The sequence below is a fragment of the Magnolia sinica genome, chromosome 12, assembly GCF_029962835.1.
Source record: "Magnolia sinica isolate HGM2019 chromosome 12, MsV1, whole genome shotgun sequence".
NCBI classification, from domain to species: Eukaryota; Viridiplantae; Streptophyta; class Magnoliopsida; order Magnoliales; family Magnoliaceae; genus Magnolia; species Magnolia sinica.
In genome coordinates this window covers 10,408,463-10,434,755 of record NC_080584.1, presented here as the reverse complement: position 1 = coordinate 10,434,755, position 26,293 = coordinate 10,408,463, and the positions used below count along the sequence as shown (strand labels likewise).

At 38.8% G+C, this 26,293-nt stretch overlaps 1 protein-coding gene across 2 annotated transcripts; it reads left to right on the top strand.

Moving 5' to 3' along the window:
• The first annotated feature begins 76 nt into the window (after positions 1-76).
• LOC131220902 (valine--tRNA ligase, mitochondrial 1) lies at positions 77-24,921 on the top strand. Of its 2 annotated transcripts, none has more exons than XM_058215816.1 (21): positions 77-254; positions 5,951-5,992; positions 6,501-6,563; positions 6,726-6,895; positions 6,987-7,059; positions 10,657-10,722; positions 10,814-10,897; positions 12,485-12,562; positions 12,696-12,779; positions 15,095-15,174; positions 15,448-15,505; positions 16,039-16,341; positions 16,478-16,648; positions 18,072-18,271; positions 18,381-18,783; positions 19,030-19,281; positions 19,361-19,861; positions 20,471-20,577; positions 20,691-20,790; positions 21,203-21,375; positions 24,322-24,461. In XM_058215816.1, exons 1-20 carry the CDS (start codon positions 246-248, stop codon positions 21,350-21,352), a joined length of 2,994 nt encoding a protein of 997 aa, XP_058071799.1. In that variant the 5' UTR covers positions 77-245; the 3' UTR covers positions 21,353-21,375; positions 24,322-24,461. The 2 variants fall into 2 exon arrangements, with proteins under 2 accessions (XP_058071799.1, XP_058071798.1); XM_058215815.1 differs by having other exon boundaries at positions 80-254; positions 21,203-21,348; positions 24,322-24,921.
• The last annotated feature ends 1,372 nt before the right edge of the window (positions 24,922-26,293 follow it).

Here is a 26,293-nt window from a genome sequence, read left to right as displayed (position 1 = left end):
TAGCGAGTCTCGCTTCTCGACCTATGAGTAGCGAATCCGCGTCCTATGCCAGAGTATCGAATAACTCATCTTAGGGTTGGTTACTTTTTTCTTCTCTACGCAACACCAAACGGCGTTCTTCTTCTTCTTTCCTGCCAGCCTGATTTCTCCGATTGAAGAAGAAGAAGCCTCGGACTCTCTCTCGAATCGGGTCGAGCTTTATCTCACAGTCCATCTGAAGTTTCATCTTGCTTCTGGGTCCCACCATGGCTCCGGTAAGCTTCCGATGGCACATCCGTAATTTTCGCCTGAAGATTATTATTATTATTATTTTTTAAAGGTTTAAAAACGAATAGCATTTTTTTGTAGTACTGTCTTGATTTTCTGCACCTTTCTATCATTTTGATAATATACCTGCATTATATGATTCTCTTGCACAGACGAGTCATTGGGCTCACTCAGCGGAGTTAGAATGAATCCCAGGTTAGTGGGCTGCCCCGAACTGTCGTGTTTAGGGCCGATGCTAATATGTGTGGTTGCAAGAGGTCTGACTTGAATTGAATTGAATTTGGACATAGATAATTAGAAATCTAGGTTTAACTGGTACGAATTGCCCGATATGAACTGGCTTCGTCCCTAAGAGATTTGGCTGAATCGGCGCAAAACAGCCTTGATAGTACACAAACCAATTTCAAATCCTTGTTGTAAATGTTTTATATAAAGAAAATATATTGCTGATTCAACCATGCTATCTGTGATACTTTGATGTAGTTATGAACTGCGTGGAAAAAAACTGTTTTTGTTAGGGTTACCTTGGAGCCCATCTTTTCTAGACTGAACAGCTGTAAAGTCATTAAGAGTCCGTTTGGATACCACCAAATAAGTTACTTTTTCTACTTACAGCAGTAGATAAGTAACTTATTTCAGATAAGTAAGTTTGGTTTGTGATTAGTTATAAGTAGCTTTTTTACTTAAAATTACTTAATCATTTCAGATTTTTTTTTTTTTTTAAGGTTTTCTACTTTTCTGAGACGAAAGAGAGGAGAAGCTGATAAATATGTTGTTTACCAAACGTACTTAACGTACTTATATGCTTAATAAGTAGAAACAAAGATAAGCTACCCGAGGCATAAGTAGCTTATCTTAAGTAACTTACGATTGATGTATGGCTCTAACCTTTCAATAATATTTTTCAGATTGACAATAATTTCTTCATCTTCCTTATATGTAGGTACGCATTAGAATATATGATTTAAGAAGTAGACTATAATCATTAAAGAAGAGAACATATCAAAATCTTACATTAAGACTCATAACAAAGTAACTTATAAGTCATAAGCATGCAGGTGAGAAGTAAGAACTAAGAAGAAAGCATTAACAGTTATTAAGTAGCTAAATAACTGCAATTGTTTTTACTTGCTGCGTAGAGTTGTGGTGAAGTTGATCATTCCAATGTTGTTTATTAGCTTCCAATAATTTTTGTAGTGTTTATTGTCAAACAACCAATTTCTTTAAAAGCTTGAGCCGTTAGAGGATGTTGTATCAATGTATATCAAGGGACTTTAACACTCTCCCACACATTTGGGGTGGAGCTCTGCACAGGAACATACTGGGCAAGGGTGGAGGGACACTTGCACCATAAACAATGGCCCCCATGGGAGAATATATTATAGAAGCATATTTTTTGCCCCGGGATTCGAACACTTGATCTTTCGCTCTGGTACCATGTCAAACAACCAATTTCAATTTCTCTAAAAGCTCGAGCCGTTAGAGGATAGTGTATCAATGCATATCAAGGGACTTTAACATTTACAATCACATTGAATGAATAACTTTACTCTATGCATAGCCTCATAAAAAAGCTCATTGTCAGCTTATCGTCAGTTTTTACAATTCGAAGAACTTTAATCAAATGTTCTATTACTTTCATAACTTTTAGAGCTTTCTTCCAATACTTGTTTTCTTATAATCCTGCACATTTCTATAGGCATGATACTCTCCAGCTTTCCATACTTAAGTTTATCTGCGTCGAGATCCAATCATCTCACTAAATGCCCCTTTAAGATTGTATGAGCTATCAATGACTATAAAATTTATGGTGAATCTAGTTGCCCCTAGCCTCAATGACTCTTGTTTGTCTGTGGATTTTTTCATGAGGGCAATTATCCAATTGTGATCGTAAATATACGTTGTAATCAACCTTGGCTTCTTAACCTTGCTACATTCTTCTTCTTCTTCTTCCTAATAACCTTGAGGATGAGGTTTGTAAGCTTTCCCTGATCGCCATAATAATCTCCTTATCTGAGTCCTCCCTTGACTCAATGTCATCACCATCACGACTGTCTTGCTCAGCAACACCAAGGACATCTGCTTGACATGCATCAAGGGTGTCCTTCTTGAGGATGAGGTTTGTAAGCTTTCCCTGATCACCATAATAATCTCCTTATCTGAGTCCTCCCTTGACTCAATGTCATCATCATCACCACCATCCTGCTCAACAACACCAAGTACATCTACTTGACATGCATCAAGGGTGTCCTTCTTCTCTCATTCTTTTCCTTTAATTTCTTCCAAGTTATTTTTGATTTACTCCCTTGCTTCCTTTAAGACACTTGGACACCCCAAAACTTGTCTCTTTTGCTTGTCAAGTGTTGTTTTAATTGATTTATGCACTGCTTGCACTCCTATTACAGTATTTGCATATAATTTGCTGTCTACTCCATCCTATTCTTACCCTGTGTCACCACCACATCTTCATTGTCAATCATGGCTATTTTGCCGTGGTCAATTGCCAAGCATAATTACCAACCCCAATCTCCAACCCAACAAGCATTAATAAGTCTACATTCCACTCTATGGCAACAAGTCAACAAGTGCCTACACCACAACCTAGTAGCCCACTGCATGCATATACAATGGAAAGTTCACTTTGCAAAAACATCAAAATAAAGATGAAGTGTATTATAAACCTGCTTAATAAACTAATTAATTAGATACAAAAACTCAAAAAGCAACTAAAATTTAAACAAAAACACAATAAAATAGAGACAGTGATCATATCTAACTGAAATAAAAATAAAAAATTAGCGAAAAATAAAAATGACAAGAAAACAAAAAAAGAAGAAGAAAAGTGATGGATTTATTCATCTAATATTTAGTCCATGTGTCCATTCCCGAAATTGGTTTTTGAAAGAATTAAAAAAAGAAAAAGAAAAAGAGAAATTGAAAACGGCTGAAAATACATAAAAAGATTATAGATATAGATGTAGATCTATGTTCAAATAACAAATATGTTTCGTTTTCCCAAACTGACTTTTGAAAAAATAAAAAATTGAAAATTGCCAAAAAATAGGCCAAGAAATGGTTGAAAATACAAAAGGCCAAGAAATGGTAAAAAATACATAAAAAATAAAATTATAACATATGAATTGTAGATAGATCTATATTCTAACATAAATCTATTATTCCCCTATAGAAATTTTGGAAAAAAAGATAAAAAATGCCTAATAAATGTCAAAAAGACCTGAAAATACAAAAAAAGAAGAAGAAAAAGAACACCTTGATTCAAGCCACTACCACCTTGATCGAGCCTGAGGAATTCTGAAAGCACTGTCTATTCCGCTCACCCCAAATAGCCCACCATACGGCTGGCAAAATTAGATGCCACATGGCCTCATCTTTCTTCCCCATACCTCCCCCAGGCCCCATGTCATGCCCAAAGGAGCTCCCTTACCCTACCTAGCATAACCCAAGACATCTCGAATATAACAATAAAGTGCATCCACACATTGAAAGTGAAAGGATACAAAATGAATAGATGATCAATAGATTTGGTCGCTTGCTTGCAGAAATAACAAATGTTTGGAATAATCATGGGCCTTTTCTAGAGGTCGTTTGTCATCAAAACCTTCTTCCTACCAACCGAGTAATTGCGGCGACCTTAGGTGGTGCACCGTAGAACAAAAAATGATATGCATGGACTCCTTATGATCCCACCCTATTAGGATGAACCATCTTGTAAAAACATGTAACCGAGAAACGACCCGAGCTGTGAGCACTCCACACCATAGAGTCGACCTCCCCCAATGGAGAAACATTTTGCAGATGGGCCAGAAGGGAATCAAACTCATCTAACTCACTATCTGAAAGATTCCTCCTTCATGGAGGCGTCCAACATGCTGAAGAGCTGTAACGAGAGTAGCAATCCGCCGCTTTCAAGTCTTTAGAAGGCACTAGGTGAGCCAAACTAGGGAAGTCTTGTTGCAAGGGATAATTGCCACACCAAGTATCCTCCCAAAACTTGACCATGGTCCCATCACCCAAGGAAAAATAGATTCATTTTCTGAACTCTAATCTTAGGGCTGCTATTGACTTCCATATGTTGGAAGCCCTATAAAGAGAGGACTCCCTTTACCTCCCAAGTCCAATCCTAGAGACCATACTTGCTAGTGATGAACTCACTCTAGAAGCAACCTTCATCCATCCTAAAATGCCATAACCATTTGCCAAGAAGAGCTAGATTCATACTACACAAGTCCTGTAATCCCGCACCCTCTTGGAACACAGGTGTACACACCTCCTATTTCAAGAGGTGAAGATACAACTCGTATCGTTGATAAGAGTCGATGTAATACAATTTTATTTTATTTATTATTATTTTTTTTGAATCGAGCTGCTATGACCCTGTATTGCATTTTGCGTTGGCCCGATACTGATACAATATAGGCGTACTAGCCTATACAATACCATTTTTCTCATCCATGCTCTTAACATCTGGCCCAATGATCTCTCAAAAAAAATAAATTAATCTGGCCCGATGATTTTGAGCTGCATATAAAAGGCAATGGATTGCACAAATTTGACCAATACTAAGGGGAAATATATTTCCACGAACATCCAAGTATTTCTCCTCTAATTAACTTCTTTATAAAAAAAACCCTTCTATGATGATTAAAACAATCTTGATCTATATATTGGGATCTTTTTGAATAGCATAACTATTTCATGTAACAGAGTATAGAGAAAAACTTTGATACTCTGCACAGTGTGATGGATGATATGCAGACACTAATAAAATTACTAAGAAATTGTTTATAATTTATTCAAATTAAACTGTCCAAGATGTATCATGAACCAAAAAAATACTGTTATTCAGTTATTCTACTACTAGATTGGTGGAACGTTTATTGGACGGTTAAAAATTCAAAGCATCCATTGTGCTTACTCCCACAAACAACTAAACAAGTGTCCATGAATTAGAGGTTAGGATTGTGCAACAATTTTTTTTTTTTTTTTTTTGCACCATACCTTATCATAAGTTGGTTCCACAATTTAGTTGGTTTAGTTTGAGTTAATGAATTCCACCTGCCATGTGTACCTAGGTGCCTGTGTATCAAGCATCATCAGCAGCCAGAGTATCAAATAACTTCCCCATGTCATATATCTAAAATTTTGTGTTTTTAACATATTAATTTTATTATTATTATTATTATTATTATTTTTGCATAGTAGTTTATGCAGAACATGATTCGTGTAGCCGACCCCGATTAATTGGGATAAGGCTAGATGATGATGATGATTGATTTGTAGTTTGTGCTTTCAGAATGTTTTTTCTCCTCGTGGAATATTCGTTTTCCCATTCTCAGTGTTTAGCAAGGAATCGCCTGAAAGACAGCAGGGAAAATCTAATGTGGCAGTGACATGCACCATGTGTTCCATGTGAAGAAAAAGACCATTCAGATGAAATCTTATCTTCTTTTGGCCTTTGTAAAATTGATGAACCATGTATGCTATTTATGGAATTCATTACTCGATCCAGAGAACCAATGGCCATTTCTTGCAAGGAATATGATGTGATCCATGTCTGATAACCATTTAACAGAGTCAACAATATGATGTATTTTCTTTGTGCATGTATGTTCTTTCCTTTGTTTGATCAAATTTTGAATAATGTCTTCTATGGATGGTACAGCAAGAGGAAGATTTGGAAAGGAAGAAGAAGAAGGAGGAAAAGGTTTGTTGAAATTTTCATCTCTACTTTCTATTGGTACATGGTATCTTGTAATGGTAATGGTGGCCAAAATGGCCACCGGCCATAATGGCCGTTATGTATTTTTTTTTGGAAAAAACCCCTGTATTAGCCCCATATGGACCATTACGGGGTTGTCATGGGCCATTTTTTCCATAACACATAACAGTGGTCACCATTACCGTTACATATACATAACTGTTTTTGCATTCATTGATTGGTTACAGAGTTATCAGTTATGTATGATTGATCTAAAGACTGTCAATGTGATTTGTATAGCATATGCAGTTGATTAGTTTCTCCTTTTGTGTGTGCATATTGAATAAAGAGTGATTACATTACCTCGCATTGTAGATTATATTCCATCTTTCAGATTCTATAGGTTAGAACAAGCTTAACATTTAATAAAACTGATATTCTTGTCAACTTCTGTTTGATTTAGTGAAGTGTTAGTTTAACTGGAGAGTGACTATAATATCTTTTTCCATGTTAGGCAAGAGAAAAAGAGCTGAAAAAGCTGAAGGCTGCACAAAAAGCAGAAGCGGCCAAGAGTCAGGTAATGATCCAGTACAGGTCTTTGTGGTACTCCATTAACGACTCTGCCTCTGCTACGCACAACATGCTGCTTTTGAATGAATCTGATTGCCAAATTCTTTTGGTTCTTTTTGTGTTCACAATGGAAATTGCTCTTGCCTCATCCCTATGTGATGCCCTCTAGGAACAAAAACCGTCTAATGCATCAAAGAAGAGCGAACGGAAAAACCAGAAGAAAGATGCTGGGGAAGAGAACCCAGAGGATTATATTGACCCAATGACTCCTGCTGGCGAGAAGAAACATCTTTCTTCTCAAATGGCAAAGCAATATAGTCCAAGTGCTGTAGAGAAAGCGTGAGTAATATGTTGCCTTTGGGGTCTTTCAAGTATTGAATTAACCATGCTTCTAACATGTCTTCCTTGTTTACTCTTTTTCGTCATGTAGGTGGTATGAATGGTGGGAGAAATCAGGTTTCTTTGTTGCTGATGCTAACAGTTCCAAACCCCCATTTGTGATTGTAAGTGCCAAGTTTGAAATGCACCCACTACATTCTTGCTCACCATTTGCTGTTTGAAGGAGAAGACTTGTGTTTGTCCTTTTCTCTGTATTGATATTTATTTAAACTAAAAAAAAAAAGGGATTTTGATAGGGCTGGCAACAAGGTGTTCCGTATCCGTTACGATACGCCCGTAAAGGCCTATACGTATAGGTAACGGCCATGACTATTACGCGATACAGGGGTGAAAAGGGGCAGTTAGTTTTTTGAGACCGTATCAGGCATTGCGGTGGCCGTAAAGGCCGTTACAGGGCATAACGACCGTTACTCCTGTGATGGTCGAAAAACGATCACTTTTTCTTTTTTTTTTCTATTTAAATTCAAATTTCTCCTTTTTTTCACTTTTCTCATTCCAAAAACATTCCTATATCATTTTACAACAGATTTCCACCACTCTTACTACAACTTTTAAGATTAAAATTGTGGATTGAAGTGATTTGAGTGAATAGATTCTCCGAGGGCCTTTTTTTTTTCAAAAAATTAAAAAAGCAGTATTTATGTCTTTTTCTGATTTCTAGTTCAATTGCTTGATTGTGATGTGTAAACATTAGAGACAATCATATTAAACAATTCACTAGACAGCTCGATACAACACTTTCACCAAAGAGTAGACCGTTACACAACCATAAACATGTTCAAAACAAAAAATGAATACATATTTGAAATATTTACATTATTCTTGATTTTCTAAATATTTTTTTCAGATTTTTTTGGGCAAAAGAAAATTTTCAACTGTTACGGGGGTCATAACGGTCGTTACGCCCCCATATCGGCCGTTATGACCAATACCCGTATCGATAATGGTGGTGACCGTTATGGCCACCGTTACCGATATGGAATACCTTGGCTGGCAATGGGCACCTGGATCTGCGAGAACCTGATTGACCCTACACAATTTAGTGGGTAATTGGACCCATTAAGAAACCTGGTTGGATTCCAATCTCAGGTCTAGTTGGGTTTGGTCCCCTATGATAGACTCTGTTAAACTTGGGTTGGGTGTGGACCTGGTTACAATCACAGGGTCGGGTCTAGTTGGGTCTAAGTTAATTTCAATAGTGTGTGTGTGTGTGTGTATATATATATATATATATATATATATATATATATATATATAAAATATAATATAATATTGATTATCCTAACAAAAGCAACGAGGTTTTCCAAGCCATTCACTTGTCAAAGGTGGCACATGGGTGTGTGTCTGTGTGGATCTAATTCATCCATCAAGTGGGTTTAAATGCTCTCATTTTTCCTGAACCTTCCTTAAAACCTAGATCCAAAGACCTGATGGGTACCCAAACCCGATTGGATCTGGGCAGTGTTCAAAATCGGTATCGTGTTACGTATCGCATCCTCAGAATATAGATACATATTGGTTATCGCATGGGATATATCATTTGTCTCAGGTAATTTATCGCACTTTTTGGGAAACATGGGGAAACATTGGGAAAATGGTTGAATTTTTCAGTTAAACTTTAGGGATTGTTAAAAAAGACCTTAACACGTATAATCATAACATCTAAAAAAAGAAGTGCACGTAATAGGTTTCCTTTGTATAAGGGCTTTAACTATGCATTGTTTGGCTGAACTAATGCAGCTATATTCAAATTGAATGCATAATATTTAGAGTGTATGTGATGATCATTTCATCAAACATTCCTAAATACTTTGAAATTACTCTTAATTGAAAGTCGGATGAAGGGAATTTTTTTTTTATAAATATTTTAATAAAATTTAAATGATTTTATTTTTTGAAAATTGACAAGGACTTAACAAGTCGGTAGATTAGTCCTCATACATGCCTGATTTCATGTTTGGAGTGCAACATTACAAGCAATTTGGGAGAAATTGGGAAATTTAGAATTTTTCCCAAATCGAATGACATATACTCAAATTTCGAAATTAGAGTGTATTTGATGATCATTTCATCAAATACTCCTAAATACTTTGAAATTAGTCGCAATTGATAGTTGGTTGAAGGAAATTTTTGAAAAAAAATATGGAGAACATGAAAAATCAATGGATATCGAAATCAAAGCTCAAACTTCATGATTTTTCATGCAAAACGTGAAGAACCAATGGATTTGTAGCCGTTTGACACTGATTTAATATAATTTCAAAAAAAAAAAAAGGATCGGAAATTGAAAATGCTCACCGGATCGAATATGTGGGATATATCAGCACTACCTATGCATTTCGTATCGCACAAGTGGGATACAAGATATATCGTGGCATATATAGGGCGATATCGTCGATATTTAAAACATTGGATCCGGGTCTTCAAGAACTAGACCCGAACCAGCAAGCCCCAATAACAGTTAGCCTGGGTAAGGTAACAGAGGACCTGACTGGAACCTGACCTGTTGAGGACCCCAGATTTTGAGATACCATGGATGCGTTTACGTATGCTTTCTTTTGCACTGTCAGGCTATAATTGCTGAGTGTACATGAGCTGAGGGGTGTCCTTATTTCTTGTTTATATTCTCATAGTATCCTCTCAAAATTTTCAATTGACCCAGAGGGAATCTAAGATTTATCCAGATTTCGTCTTCCTTCCATCATGACATGTTACTAGAGCCATCTATCTAGGGCTTTCCCTATCTTTGATCAAAGTTCCTTTTTTCCCTTACACTAGTCATGTTTATCATGTACATCTGAACCTTGTCTTAGTTCATCTACAGTCTTAGCTGAATAAGGGTGGCTTCATTTAATGCTGCATCAGATGTCGTCTAGAGTGATTCAGTGAACCTGATCTGGACCTCCTCAGGTCAATGCTGGCATCAGATGTCATCATATCAAATAAGGGTGATTCATTTTAGTGGAAGTTGATTCATCTAAAGCTTTTCCTGGTCTCTTAGATCTGTCCTTGCTATGAAATATCTTTCTCATGTTGAGCCATCAAGGTGGCTGATTGGCTTGCAAAGGAGGGGTTCTCGCCGAAATTGTCTATCATGTGGAAGGTGCCACTAGAATGCTTACTTCCTTTCTTTTGTATTGTGGGCCTATTGTTTCTAGGTTCCTTTTCTTTTTTGTGTCCTTGCAGGTTCTCTTCTCTCTTCTTTTAATAGACTATTTTCCCAATTGAAAATCTTGGTGGTGGTTTTGATGGTAGAACTCCAAGAAGCATTTGTTTATGTTGGGTCTCATCACACCTGAAAATTTTCAAATTGAACAGTCCTAGGAGGCTCCACATAGTAAAGGCTTCATTGTTGGCTACTAGCAGAGCCTTTACCATGTTTGCATGTTGATTATACTGTGGTTTGAGCATCTATCTCTTCTCTTACTCTCTCCTGTGCTGAGCTTTTTCCAAGAAATGATATGTAACCAGTGATCTGCATAATTGCCACTAAAGAAAAGGGGATGATCCACATAATACATGGTCTTGCAGAATTTCCAGTCATTTTTTGTCAGCTGAATCGTTTTCTGTGTCTTTTACTTTGCGCAGAGAGTCTTAGACTGCTTTCTTGCCTAGTAGATGATTTTTGAAATGCTAATTATGCTTGTACCTATTGACTTTCCTCAACTTTGTATCTTCTTTGATATCTGAGACTGCTGCAGGTTCTTCCACCTCCAAATGTGACCGGAGCGCTACATATAGGTCATGGACTTACTGCTGCGATACAGGTATAGTAATAACTTCTTCATTTTTGTTTCAGTTGTTTTCTCATACCAACTTTTGTATAAGTGAACTTTCTTTATATACTTCCATATGCAGGATACAATTATTCGTTGGCGGAGGATGTCCGGTTACAATACTCTGTGGGTTCCGGGCATGGACCATGCTGGAATAGCAACCCAGGTTCTAATTCTTTAATAACATTTTTGTAATATGGTGTTTTCTATGTTCAGTTGGAGGTGCAATTTATCAATTTGCTTGCTAGATAAAGCAGTTTAAAGCATGATAGTGGTCCTGTGAATGCTGCTTTTGTGTTGCTTAAGACAACCAAAATTCCAAACCCAGATATTGATAAAAATTGTAGGATCATGTGTAGAGGTCTGTGCATGCATCATCCATGAGGTTATGAATCCTATGACTCCTTGTTCAATATGTTAAACTGACTCCTTGTTCAATATGTTGTTTAAAAGTGGCAGTCCAAATTGAGCTGACTGGTTTGATTTGGGAAGTCTGGTCTTGGGCAATACTAGGTTTTACAGTAATCCAGTTTAATTTGGTAAAACATTTTGTATTATTGAAAATAGTTTAAATCTATGTGCCACTATAGTAGATTTATATAGTGTTATCTCAATATATTTAATTTATAATTTTAGTATAATTTATATATTTACCTTTTGGATGGAATTGTTGTTTGTCATTGGCCATTTTTTAGACCACATTTTCAAATGCAATGGCTGCTAGTGGAGGGACAAGTGAGTTTCCAATTACTGTATTAAGCCCGTCCCTTTTCGCATTGGTTGTGGATGAGATAACGAGGCATTTGCGGGAACCGATACCATGGTGTATGTTGTTTGTAGATGACATAGTTTTTATTGACAAGATGAGGGAGTTTACACAGCTAGATTTCTGAAGGGGCACTTTAGAATGTAAATGATTTAAAATAAGTCGGACTAAAACGGAGTATATGGAGTGCAATTTTAGTAAGAATAAGAGTGGGAACTAAAGAGTAGTAAAGATTGTTGACCAAGAAGTTTCCCAAAATGACCACTTTCGATATGTTGGGTTCAGAATTCATGAGAATGGAGAGATTGAAAAGGATTTTGCAGGTGGAAGAAATGGAGATATGCCTCTGGAGTTTTATGTGATCATCATGTACCACTCAAACTGAGGGGGGAATTTTATAGGATGGCTATAAGCCCAGCCATGATTTATCGAACAAAATGTTGGGCTGTTAAGGAACAACATGCCCGTAGGATGATTGTAGCTGAAATGAGGATGTTGAGATGGATGAGTGGCAAAACAAAGATAGAATAAGAATCGAATGCATTCGACGGAAGTTAGGAGTAGACTTAGATGGCTTGGGTCATGTGCAATGGAGACCAAGAACTGCACCAATTAGGAGTGAGTTCATACAATTTAAAGGTTCTAGAAGGGCAAGGGGAAGCCCATAAGGACATGGATGGAGGTAGTAAGAAAATATTAGATGACCTATTGTCCAACTGAAGTTATTGCCCTTGATAGAGTGGAATAGCGGAAAAGGATTCATGTAGCTGACCCCAATTAGTTGGGATAAGGCTTAGATATGTTGATGATGATGATGTTTTTGTAGCAAGTGAAATTTACTTAGGATTTGTGGAGCCGACCCCAATTGCTTGGGACTTGGGATAAGGCTTAGATAATGATGATGATGATGATGATGATTTATAATTTAATATTTTTCTACTTAATTCGTATTTGAAGCTGGCTTATGTATGTGATGTCATTCTGCAGGTTGTTGTTGAGAAGAAGATTATGCGTGAAAGTAAATTAACTAGGCATGACATTGGCCGTGAGAAGTTTGTGTCGGAAGTGAGTTTGAATATTTTTTCAATCTGTTTCAGCTTTCTAAGGAATGTAAATGTCTTTTTCTGCATTTTTTTTAATACCATAACAGTAACTGCGCTTAAATGCTTGTGATTTTCCTTGATCTTGTGGCAAAAAGGTTTGGAAATGGAAAGATGAATATGGAGGTACCATTCTAAAACAGGAACGTCGGCTGGGTGCCTCTCTTGATTGGTCTCGTGAGGTTAAGATTTTGTATATGTGATCCTATGATTTCAGCTAAGAACCAAGTTTGACATCTCTACTAATCAGAACTTATTTGGTTATTCTAAAAAAATGAGCTCGTATTTTGAAAATAGATTGTTTGGTATAACTCTAATTTTACCACTAATTTTTTTTAGAAACTAGCCAAAAAGCTCTTAAAAAATAAGTGATGGAGAGGTCACTAGTTGTATTTTTTTTTTTTTTTTTAAGAGCTTATTTGGCTTATGCCGGTAGACATTTTTTTGCAAAATTTTGGACAAGTTTGTCATTCAACTTTTCAAGCAATTCCCATCTTGCCCTCTTCTCCTCTTTACAATCCCTCCAAGGTAGGCCCACATGAAGGGCCCAAATTGAATATGGTGCCCCATATGATGAATGGTCCACATCAAGGTGGGCCCACATAATGCACGGTCACATCAAATGTGGGCCCCACATGATGGATCGCCCACATCAAAGTGTGGCCCCACGTGATGGATGATCCACATCAAATGGACCCCACCTGATGGACGGTCCACATCAAAGGTGGGACCCACATGATGGATGGTGGACATTGAATGTGGGACCACATGATGGAAGGTTGACATTGGGACCACATGATGAATGACCCATATTGAAGGCTGGGCCCCACATGATGAACGATCCATAGCAAAGGTGGGACCCACATGATGGATGGTCCATAGTAAAGGTGGGACCCATGTGATGGATGGTGGATGTCAAAGGTGGGTCCCGCATGATGTATGGCCCTCATCAAAATGTGGCTCCGCATGATGGACCATCCACATCAAGTGGGCTCCACATGATGGATGGACCACAAAAATGGTGGGACCCACATGATGGATGGTGGACAACAAAGGTGGGTCCTAGATTATGTATGACCCAGATCAAAATGTGGCCTCCACATGATGGGCTATCCACACCAAGTGGGCCCTACATGATGGATGGTCCACAATAAAGGCGGGACCCACATGATGGATAGTGGACATCAAAGGTGGGCCCGCATGGTGAACGACCCACATTGAAGGTGGGACCTCACATGATGAATGGTCCACGTCAAGGTGGGCCCACATAATGCACAATTCACATCAAATATAGGTCTTATATGATGGATGGCCCACATCAAAGTGTGGCCTGGCATGATGGACTATATGCATCAAGTGGGCCCCACTTGATGGGCGGTCCACATCAAAGGTGGGACCCACATGATGGATAGTTGACACAAAGGTGGGCCCACATAATGGACGTAGTGGGCTTTGCATGATTGATGGCCCACATTAAAGTGTGGCCCCTTGTGATGGACGGTCCACATCATTTGGGCCCCGCCTAACGGACAATTCACATCCAAGGTCTCGCATGATGGACGAACCATATCCAAAGCGGCCCAACATGATGGATGATCTGCATAAAAGGTGTACCCAACACGATGGATAATGGATATCAAAAGTGGGCCCCACGTGGACAATCCACTTCGAAGGTAGGGCCCACATGATGGTGGATATCAAAAGTGGACCCAACATGTTGGACAATCCACTTCAAAGGTAGGGTGCACACTATGGGCACATTAAATGTGGACTTCGCGTGATGGGTGATGGGTGATAGGTAGTGGACATTGAGGGCCCCCACATAAAGGACAATTAGTATTAATGGTGGGCTCCATTTGATGGATGACCTAAATCAAGGTGGGCTGCACATAATGTATGGTCCATGTCAAAGGTCAACCCTTGATGATGAATGGTCCACATCCAAGATGGGCCTCGCATGATGGACAACCCACTTTCAAGGTTTGGTTCACACAATGAACGGTCTGCATCAAAGGTGGGCTCCATATGATGGACGATCCACATTGAATGTACATCATAGTGGATGGCCCAAATGTCTTAAAACATGAAGATTGTAGCCATCCATTCTTTTGTCATTTGGGGCATGGTCCATCTATGGTAAGATTCACTAAAACTATCATCTGGATTGCTCTTATAATGTGGAGTTATAATCTGTACTCTTTAAAAATGACATCAACCACCTCTAAAAAAAGCTCTTATTTGTAGCTATTACCAAACTTGCTTATTTCAAATATAAGAACCCCCAACCCCTCCTTCCCGGCTCTTAAAATTTTGAAAAAGTGATTTTACCAAACGTGCTTATTTAAAACATGAGCTAGAACAAAAAGAGCTTATTAGAGTAGCTCTTATTGGATTTAGAGTAGAGATGCCAAATGAGTCCTAATAATGCTGCTCAATGGAAGTATCTGTTTCATAAGATTACTCTGATGTCATTTTTGTTGTTCCTTTCCTGTATCAGTGCTTCACAATGGACGCGAAGAGATCAATGGCTGTAACTGAGGCTTTTGTAAGGCTTTACAGGGAGGGTCTTATTTATAGGTCTGCTTGATCAAAGACCATTCAAATGATTGATTCTTGATAACATTACTTGCATGTATTAAATTTGTTTGCTTCACCGTAGCTGTTGTATCCTGATACTCATTGATATTTTCTCACCTACAGAATGTCTTTCTTTTTCCTTTTCAAATATCTGGAGTCCTTATCTAGACTTATCCCCCTGAAACCAGAATCTGCCTCTAATGCTTTAGGGACTCGCGTTGCACTTTGTGTATTCTTTTGGAAGCTTCTGATTTCTTACTCCCTGTTTTGCAGGGATCACCGGCTGGTGAATTGGGATTGTGTCTTGCGGACAGCTATTTCTGATATTGAGGTATGCCGTGATCTTTTAATGAAGACTTTAGGTGGGCTGGTTGCTGCCAGATAGAGGAACTTTTGTGTACAGATGCATTGATGCTTGCGTAGTTTATTGATATGCCCAGTCCATTCAAGTGGGGCTGTGGTTCATTGCTCGAGGCTGTTAGTCTGACGGGCCACACCTTCAATGAAGATAACCCAGAAATCTGCTAGACTAAAGATTCTAGCCATCCAACCTGTGGCCTTTTTCCCTTCAGTTGCTTTTTTCTTTTTAACTGACCATTTGTAGGACCCTGATTGAAGGGTTAGGATCTAATCTGGAAGATTTTTGGGGCATCCCCCAGACAGGTGGCTCCATCAGATCAATGGTATGGATACGATACAATGAGCACTGCCTTTATGGAATGGGTGTGTCAGTAAACTATAGACATACCAATGCATTATACATGTGTACCCAGTAATTCCTAGCCAAAATCACTATTACTTACAATTGTTTATATAACCTAGTTGCTTCCCCCATTCTCAATCTATTGAGCTTGGTGTCCCTAGGTAGACTACAAGGACATCAAAGAACGGACTCTGTTAAAGGTTCCTGGGTATGAAAATCCAGTGGAGTTTGGTGTTTTGACATCCTTCGCGTATCCGCTAGACGAAGGGTTGGGCGAGATAGTCGTTGCCACCACCAGAGTGGAAACAATGCTGGGTGATACTGCGATTGCTGTCCATCCTGAAGACAAGAGGTACAGTCATTTGCATGGAAAATTCGCTGTTCATCCATTCAATGGGAGGAAACTTCCCATAATTTGTGACGCGAAACTTGTTGATCCAGAATTTGGGACTGGTGCCGTTAAGGTAAATTCCTTTCTTTTATTTCTGGTATTTTTGTTCTGAACCCTGTAGAGTAGATTCTTCCTTGATTCCTTTTTGTTTGGGTGGTTTTATTTTACTCATATGCTACTTATACCTATTCCATCATGGTTATTGCCAGATTACTCCAGCTCATGATCCCAATGATTTCGAAGTTGGAAAGCGCCATGATCTGGAATTCATTAACATCTTCTCTGATGATGGGAAGATAAATAGCAATGGCGGCTCGGAGTTTCAAGGAATGCCGCGGTTTAAAGCTCGTGTGGTCCTGATTGAAGCCTTGAAAAACAAGGTGTGCTATGTATAGTTTTCAGTAGTTTTTTATTTTTTGAAAATGAGAAGGCTTATATAATTTTTCAGATTCAGATCACTATTGTTTTTACAGTAGCATTTCTTTTAATTGAAGTAACATCTTACTCCATGTCACTTCTATCAACAATGTTGTCTTGGTCCATAAACTCATTAGATCAGTGAGCTATCAAGCTTGATTCTATGCTATCAGATTTAAGTACATGTTTTTATATTTTTTTTCTCCTTCTCTTTTTCCCACTGCATTCTAGAATAATCAAGATTGTGGTCTCACTGGAAGGGGTGACCCACTTTGCCAGCATGCATCTCAGAGGTTCTGTGCATGTTGTGTATGCAAATTGATCATGCCAATATCACACGATAGATTGCAATATTGTGCGATGTATCGTACGATATCCAGGAATCACGAATTTTTTATTTTTTATTTCCGGGGGGTTTTGTGCTGCTGGCCACCAACATTGATAATATCGGCTGACAGTATCGATATTGCGAACACGGATGTGAGCTACGTAGCATGTTGTGTATTCAAATTAATCATGTAGCATAAGCTACACATGACTTGAGCTTTTTTCATAAGCTATGTAGCGTTAAGGCTAAGCTACAGTAGTGTTAGCTACATTCTACATAACGTAGCTATTTAAAACACTGGGCATGCCTAACATGTTTTAAACAACATTGCTGGCTAGTATGTGATCTTGTACTGATATTCAGAACCTTGGTTAAGGGACATTTGTAATGGCGTAATTTATCAATAAGGACATCTATTTATCTAGCCAAAGACAAGTTTTTAATTAGAGTTCCAACTGGCCTGGGCCAAAGCATGTCCATGCCCAACCTATGAGCTTAGTGAAAGTCCAAGCCCACCCCACCCCACTGGCCAAGGGATCTGGTTCTGCCCAGGCAGAGCTTGGGCCACTTTCCAATACTCTACCCAAAAGTGTTAACTAAGTTGGCCTTGCTGAACCAACTTGACAAGGCTCTAGGCCCAGTCTACTTGATTATTTGGCCTAGGAACTCAGCCTAAACCATACCAGTACACCTCCAGGCGAGCAAGAGTGAGATAGACTCAACCTGGTCATGTGTGAGTCGAGCCCAGCAGCAACCCTAGTTATGATTGTAATTTCTAGGGATTTCTCTTGATCCAGTCAATTTTTAAACTTTTCTTCGATACATCAATTGGCCTGAAATACCTAGGGCAGGCACTAAGCCTAGTAACTTGATCGCATATCATATTCGCAGCATCCTGTCATATAATATTTTGCCCTTTTTATTAATGTTCCTGCTGCTTCTCATATTTGCTTGTGTAATTACCCTGTTAACTCCATTTATTTCAAAAAATATTTATTTATTTATTTATATTTGTAATTTATTAAACGTTAATTGATAAAATCCTTCTTTACATTTAGGGACTTTATAAAGGTTCTCAAAATAACGAGATGCGCCTTGGCACTTGTTCGAGAAGCAATGATGTTGTGGAACCAATGATAAAGCCACAATGGTTTGTTAATTGCAATGGCATGGCAAAGGAAGCTCTTGATGCTGTCATGGATGATACTAATAAGAGGATTGAGATCATTCCGAAACAAGATGCATTTGAGTGGAAGAGGTTATCTCACATGCGCTCTTAGCTTTTCATGTAACATTTTGTGCATTTATAATCTCATAGCTGTAAGTAATGCTCAAATTTACTTAAATCTGGCTTATGAATGTTACAGATGGTTGGAGAATATTCGTGACTGGTGCATCTCGAGGCAACTTTGGTGGGGACACCGCATTCCAGCATGGTATGTGGTGCTAGAAGATGATCAGCTTAAAGAATTTGGTGCATACAATGACCATTGGGTGGTTGGAAGAAACGAGGAAGAAGCTCTTTTGGAGGCAAATAAGATTTTCGCTGGGAAGAAATTTCAGATAGCTCAAGATCCAGATGTATTAGACACATGGTTTTCTTCTGGCCTCTTTCCATTGACTGTGCTTGGCTGGCCAGATGATACGGCGGATTTTGGAGCATTTTATCCAACCTCAGTTCTTGAAACTGGACATGACATTCTCTTCTTTTGGGTTGCTCGGATGGTGATGCTGGGGATGAAGCTGGGAGGTGATGTGCCCTTTAGAAAGGTAATGTTTGTGCCTTCTTGCATGTCGTCTGCAGAGAGATGGAGTAATGATGGCCAAACCATATTCATCCATGCAATGCTCTCTTATGAAATCCATATTGATGTTCGCATGGTGTGACCTGGATAGTAGACTTTATAGAGGTATCTATAATACAATGTCATTACACATCCACAGATCTATGTTATGGAATTATTCATCTTGATGCTAGTCATAGAAAACTGACGAATCACTTTGAATTAACTGTAGGTTTACTTACACCCTATGATTCGTGATGCACATGGTCGTAAAATGTCAAAGTCCTTGGGCAATGTTGTTGATCCACTTGAAGTAATAAATGGGATATCCTTGGAAGGTCTCCACAAACGATTGCAAGAGGGTAACTTGGATCAAAATGAGTTGCTCGTTGCAAAAGAAGGGCAGGTGAAAGATTTCCCGAACGGAATTGCTGAATGTGGTGCAGATGCTCTTCGTTTTGCTCTTGTTTCGTACACAGCTCAGGTTCTCATTTTCTTACACTAACTATGTTCTCACATTTGGCTTTATACCCCAGAATTAACTTGGTCTGCTGTTCTTCCAGTCAGATAAGATAAACTTGGATATTCAAAGGGTTGTTGGGTACCGGCAATGGTGCAATAAATTGTGGAATGCGATACGCTTTGCTATGAGCAAACTGGGAGATGATTATGTCCCTCCTTCAAAGCTAGCGGTGGAGTCTATGCCATTCAGTTGCAAGTGGATACTGTCAGTTTTAAACAGAGCCATATCCAAAACAGTTTCATCTCTTGAATCTTACGAGTTCTCAGATGCAGCTACTGCAGTATATTCATGGTGGCAATTCCAATTATGTGATGTATTTATAGAAGCAATCAAGCCTTACTTTTCTTCTAACCTAAACTTTGAGTCTTCAAGGAGTGCCGCAAGAGACACTCTTTGGGTTTGTTTGGACAATGGATTGCGTTTGCTCCATCCTTTTATGCCATTTGTTACTGAAGAACTATGGCAGCGGCTTCCTCGAGCAGCAGGGAGCAGCAGCATGAAAGAATCAATAATGATATCTGAGTACCCATCAGTTGTAGAGGTTAGAGCAATTTTTGTTGGAGGAATGCTAGAATGACATGCGCTTCATGGAGTTCCATGAAGTGTGCTGAAACATCTCTATTGCATATATGCTGTTTAAAATTCTCCAAAAGAAAAAAAAGTATGTGTGCTGTTTGTGTTTGAGAATCAGGACTGTTGATTCGGTGGGCCAGCATATGGAGGTGGCCATGCCCCAAAGCAAGGCATTTCACAACTATCCAATCAATCACCTGAAAAAGATGGTTAACTTAAAAAAGAGCTACATTCCACATTCAACAGGGAAAGCTCACAACAATAAGGTGATCTGAGCTGTCCAACTAGTACAACTTTTGGCCTGTATTTTATCTACATGGTGGCCCACCAGATCAGTTATCTTGTCATGTTGCAACTTTGCCATGTATGAAGTGAGCTGCACTTCATGGAATTTCTAACAAGGGCACATTGTAATATATTTCTCTTTCTATCATGGATAAGTTCTTATAAAACGGCAGTTAAATTTTCATAAAAAAGTATTTAAATTCTAGGTTTTAGTTTTTTATTTTTATTTTTTATTTTCATTCAGTTTGCCTTTTGTTTTGTTTTTTGTTTTTGTTTTTTAATGTTTTGACAGGAATGGATAAATGAAAGAATTGAGTATGAGATGGATCTGGTGGAATCTGCAGTGAAATCACTTAGATCTCTCCGCTCATTGTTGCCTCCAAATGAAAGGCATGAAAGGTATCTATCTGAAGTTTTCTTCTGCTCCTCTAACCAATACGTGCATGTAACTTTTCAGTCTTCTAGATATTTTGATTTAAGGAAATGCGTTAAGTTTCGTTTGTTTTTTCCAGACGGCCAGCTTTTGTGCTTTGCCGGACTGCAGCAGTTGCTGACATCATCAGAAACCAAGAATTGGAGATTTCAACTCTTGCTTCCTTATCATCTTTAAAGGTTAGTTTCATATCGGACATTCTGAAATATCAAATTTGTCTCGTTGTTTTTGCATTGTCCATAAATGGTTGAACTTGTCTGATTTGTGTTTCATAATCCATACTAATCTCTTTTGATTAATGGCATGGTTGTTTCCATGATTGGGTCTGTACTTGTGTAGTTCTTGGAATCAAGATGTAATTAGATTTGGAACATACCGACCATGAGAGAATGGTTTTGATTTTTTCTGTCGGGATCCTGTGCTAGAAATCAAAAGGGGTGCTGTTTTGCGAGGGAGGTTTATTGTATAGCTCTGTTGTATTGCAAAACAATCCCTTCCTGAAAAGTGAAATTACTTCTTTTTTTGTTTTGCTCGTTTCTCTTTGATTACTAGGTACATTTCTTTTACACTGATCAATTTTGACTTTTGCAGCTTCTAACTGAGAATGATGCAGCTCCAGCTGGGTGTGCTGTTTGCATTGTAAATGAACACCTTTCAGTTTACCTGCAACTACAAGGAACACTCAATGTGGAAGCTGAGCGGGAAAAGCTCAGGAAAAAGAGAGAGGAGATACAAAAGTGAGTTCCTACACAGCCAAATAATCTGTAAAGTTCCTTTTCAATGATCCTACTACTCTTCTCGAGTTATGAACAGGACTTCTTTCTCTTTTTAGAAAAATAAGATAAACAAGAAATCACCAACATGAATTCAATGGATCGCTAGATAGCGGCTTATTGTAACAGTAAGTGCAGGCTTTAAAACTGTACTTTGGACCCAACAAGTGCTTTGAGTGTGAAACAAATCAAAACATGGGTGTGTACTTGATCATGTGTTTTGTTTTGTTTTTTTTTGGATAATAGTAAATGCCTTTAAAAAAAAAAAAGAAAAAGAAAAAGAAGTCTAGTAAACCAGATATTTGACTGCTTCAACTTGATTGGTTTCCTTTGTACTGGTTGGGTTTTAAACCTTGTGTTGACTAATAGTCGTTCCTTTTACAAAGCACATGGTGCTTAGTACATATCTCTTTTTGGTAAAAGTACATTGTTTGTGGGATGGAAAGGCATGGGCTTTCATGATTGTCAATGTTCTTAAAGGGTTTGATGAAATGCAATGTTAATTAACGTGTTGAGATCAAATTTTTTTTCCTCATGTCAATTAGCATGGATGCACACGTATTTCATCTTGACATATAAAGACAATGAATAATTTCAATAAAAATTTCCATAGACTGTGGTTGACTTGGCCATGTGCCATGCCACAACGACTCAAGTGAGTAGGACTTCAAATATTGCTATCCCTATGTGCGGTTCCCAAGTCATTTATTCAAGTTGGCTGTGCTGTGTATGTGCCATGGCCTGGAACTGGTCCGATCATCAGGTTTGCCACATGTTTGGGTAGAATGTGGGTTGTTGGTAATTTTTCCCCTTCTTTTCTGTAACCTTCCATTTGTGTGATTTATGTGTGGCCTGCCTAATGATTGGACTGACCTGAATTTTAGCCAAGGCATACACTGACACAAAATCCTACTTAGTGAGTAGCCCTTGCATTTCTCTTTGAGTATATCTTACCTTTCATATTTTTATGCATTTTGTTGATATAAGAAATTAAAAAAATATATATATGACCATCCAGTGCCCCAATCAAGCATCCTAGTTATGTTGTTGAAAATAGACCTTTTTGTTTTTTGTTTTTTGTTTTTTTCCTTCCAATGCCCCAATCAAGCATTCTAGTTATGTTGTTGAAAATAAACCTTTTTTCGGTTTGTTTTTTTAAAAAGGTAATCAGACTTTATTAAGAGAAGCCCAAAGGCAACAAACACAATGGACAAGTGCACAAAATAATCCAAACCATACACCCGAACAATAACCTAGCTTATTCTAGAACTGCTAATTTTGCCTTCTAAGAACCTCTGGGGCTGAACCGCGAATATTATGGAAGCAAAGGCTATTCCGTTCTCCCCAAAGAGTGAAGGCTGGACATCCTGAAGTTTGACAACAGAATTAGGAATTCATCTATCTCATCGATCACTTCCGAAAGTTGTCGTTGTGAGCACCCTATTCTTTCCCACCATCCAGGCAAAGGCTGTCACCTTGGGTGGGCCTTCATAGCGCCCCATGAATTCTGTGTGGCAACACTGAACTTCTCCTGAAGGTTAAGACCCACACCATCTCATCCCTTGAACCAACGGAAGGCTGGACATCCTGAAGTTTGACAACAGAATTAGGAATTCATCTATCTCCTCATCCAGTAAGTTCCTTCTGCAAGGAGGAGCCCACAACCCTTCCACACCTGAGAGAGAAAAGCAACGAGTTACGGAGATACCGGCCTCAGAGGAAGGCCTAGCTGATGTTGGGAACATCTTGCAGAGAGAACCTCCCCATCCACACATCGTCCCAGAAATGAACTCTTTTTTATTTTATTTGAGAGATCCAGAAATGAACTCTTTCTCCATTCTCAATAGAGAAATGGATCCCTTGAACTTGCTTGCCATATATTTGGGACTGCCTTCCAAATAGCAGACTCCCTATAGAGTGAAGGGCTTCTTGCTCACCAGCTCCTAGCTTCCACACCATTTTTGCTAGCCACCACCCTTTTCCATAATCTTCCATCCTCTTTACCAAAACACCATAGCCACTTGCTGAGTAGAGCAAGTAGAGCAAGATTGAAAGCCTCCCACTTCTTAATACCAGCCCTGCCTTACTTGAAAGGCCTAAACACGCATCCCCATTTCAGCAAGTGAAACTCTTGGTTTTTCGTTGCACCTTGCCACAAGAAGTCTCTCTTCAACTTCCCCAGCTGGTCTGAAACTGACTTATGGCACCTAAACAACTACAAAGTAGATAGGGAGTTTCAACACAGCCGTTTTAATGAGCGTTATCCTCCTACCCAAGGACAGATGTTTGCGCTTCCACCTAGATAGCTTCATGTCCACTCTTTTAGTGACATTATCTCACAAATTCTTGGGTGGCTTGCCAACGCAAAGGGGAAGGCTAAGATACGTTGACGGGAAGGAACCAGCTTGGCAACTGAATATTGCTGCATATATTTCCACCTCCTCCGAAGGCATCCAAATTCCCAAAAATTTAAGACTTGGATATCTTAATCTTCAGCCCAGAAACCACATCCAAGAACCTTGTAATCTTTCTTAAGTTTTGACTTGCTTAATCTATAGCAGGGTTTTTTCGCCCCCTAATTGACGGCCTTTTTCTTCCAATTTTCAAGAAACATGAGTTCTTTCTTTGCTAGAAACTTATTGAGCAAACCTTTCGTTGATGTATTGTTTTATCGACATCCAAATGACGGTGTAAATTTCTTGTTGCTGAATGGGCCTAGATGTTTGAGTTGCCCGTAATGCACTTTGTTACCTATTAGATTACAGTTTGGGTTGATGAACCATGGACCTGAATGTGCAGAACCCTGCGTTCTAGCAAAGTGTATGTTTGTTGATGAGCAGGGCCTTGTAATTCCTCTCTACTGAGTATCACTGTGAGAGTATTACCACAGTACTTTTTTCTTTGGTGATAGTTATATGCTTCCATTTCCACTGGCAGGCAACAGGACACCTTAATGCAGAAGATGAGTTCTTCTGGATACAAGGAGAAAGTTCCAAGCCACATCCAAGAGGAGAATGTTTCAAAGTTGAATAAGCTGATGCAAGAACTCGCCATTATTGATGAGGCAGACGGGACTTTGGATCGAGCCGTCAATTGAGTGAATTGAAAGAGATTTTACCACCAGCTGCGACAGGTGGTAGAAAGGAGAGAATCTTGGTTACCATTGAAATTCCAGCTGAAATTTTGGTTTTGAGTAAGTACTGGAATATATGATTGCAGTGCTGATAGTTTCACAGTAAAATATCATATCTAGGGGGCCCAATATTTGGGTGGTGCGGATTTGAGGTACCTGCCACATCTAAAGTAGGGCATCTCTGCTACTTCCTAGCCACAGTGCATACAGCTGGGCCATGTCAAACCTGCCTTGAATTTATTCAGAAATTGGGTAGAATAATATAATATTAAATCCATTTGAATTCCTTGTCTCAAAAGACAGTTTTACCCTGTAATCAATCTATAATTATAACATTTGAATTGAGGTTCATGTGTAAAGACGAGTCAGAATATTTAGCCATAAAAATACACTGTTTGGTTAAATGATTTTTTTTTAATTGTTTTTTTTTATTCATTATTTAAGTCAATGAGTTGACTCAGCAATAATCTGGCTGGAGCCTAATCAGTGTTTTTTTTTTTGTTTAAAAGTCAGTGAGTTGACTCAGCAATAATCTGGATGGAGCCTGATTAGTGTCAAACTGGTCGTTGGTTCCCTGGACGATTTGGATCGTAAGTTACTTTAGATAAGCTATATATGCCACGAGTAGCTTATCTTGGTTTCTATTTATTCAGCAGACAAGTGTTTGGTAAATATCATATGTATCAGCCAAAATTAGAGAAGCCTGTTTGGTTTCCAACGTGGATAGTATTTAAGCCCCTCACATCCACCATCCATAATGTGGGGCCAACCTTTGATGTGTGGGTCCCACCTCTGATGTGGGCTGTCCATCATGTGGGGCACACTTTTAATGTGCAACATCTATTATGTAAGGTCCATCTTTGATGTTGTTCATCCATCATGTGGGGCCCACCTTCAATATCTACTGCCCATCATGTAGAGTCCGCCTTTGATGTGAACTGTCCATCATACAAGCCTGCCTTATATATGGGCCACCCATTAATAGGGCGGCTTTGATGTGGACCATTCATCAAGTGGGGCGCATGTTGATGTGGATCATCCTTCATGTGGGGCCTACTATTATTAAATGTCTACCATGAGGGCCCGCCTTCAATGTGGGTTGCCCATCATGTGGGCCTCTCCTTCAATGTGGGTCATTCATCATTAGGGGCTGACCTTTGACGTGGACTATCCATCATGTGGGGCCCAGCTTGAATGTCCATTGCCCATTGCACGGAGCTCACATTTGATATGAGTCACACCCTTAAACTGGGTTGTCCATCATACCCTCTCATTTTGGATGTGGGCCCATGCACTCACACAGTTGAGCACCAGGTGCTCCAATATGTGACCTCCACAACAGGTGCAACTTTTAATTATTACTTAATCAAACTTACTTATCTCAGATAAGTAACTTAGTCGTTACTGCGCGTTGGTAGAAAAAGTTACTTATGAAATCGCATCCAAACAGATCTTCAGGGTCTGTACCAACTGGGTAGATTGGCTTTCTAGCAACTCGGTGATCTTGTAACTTTGTAGGTTGGAGATGAACAGTGTCAACTGGCAGGAAGCTGTCATGCCCAAGGAATTCAAAATCATTATGTAATTGCCGTTTACCAGCTATAACTGATACAGGAAAAAGTTTGTAACGTCTTGCAATGGGACTGATACAGGGTTTCTTCTTCTTCTTCAAATTTTTATTTATTATTATTTATTTTTTTTCAAACAATGAAAAAAAGGCTGTATTGGCCATTATGGGCTGTCGCCATCATCATACAGCCCGGGTAATACCTTAGT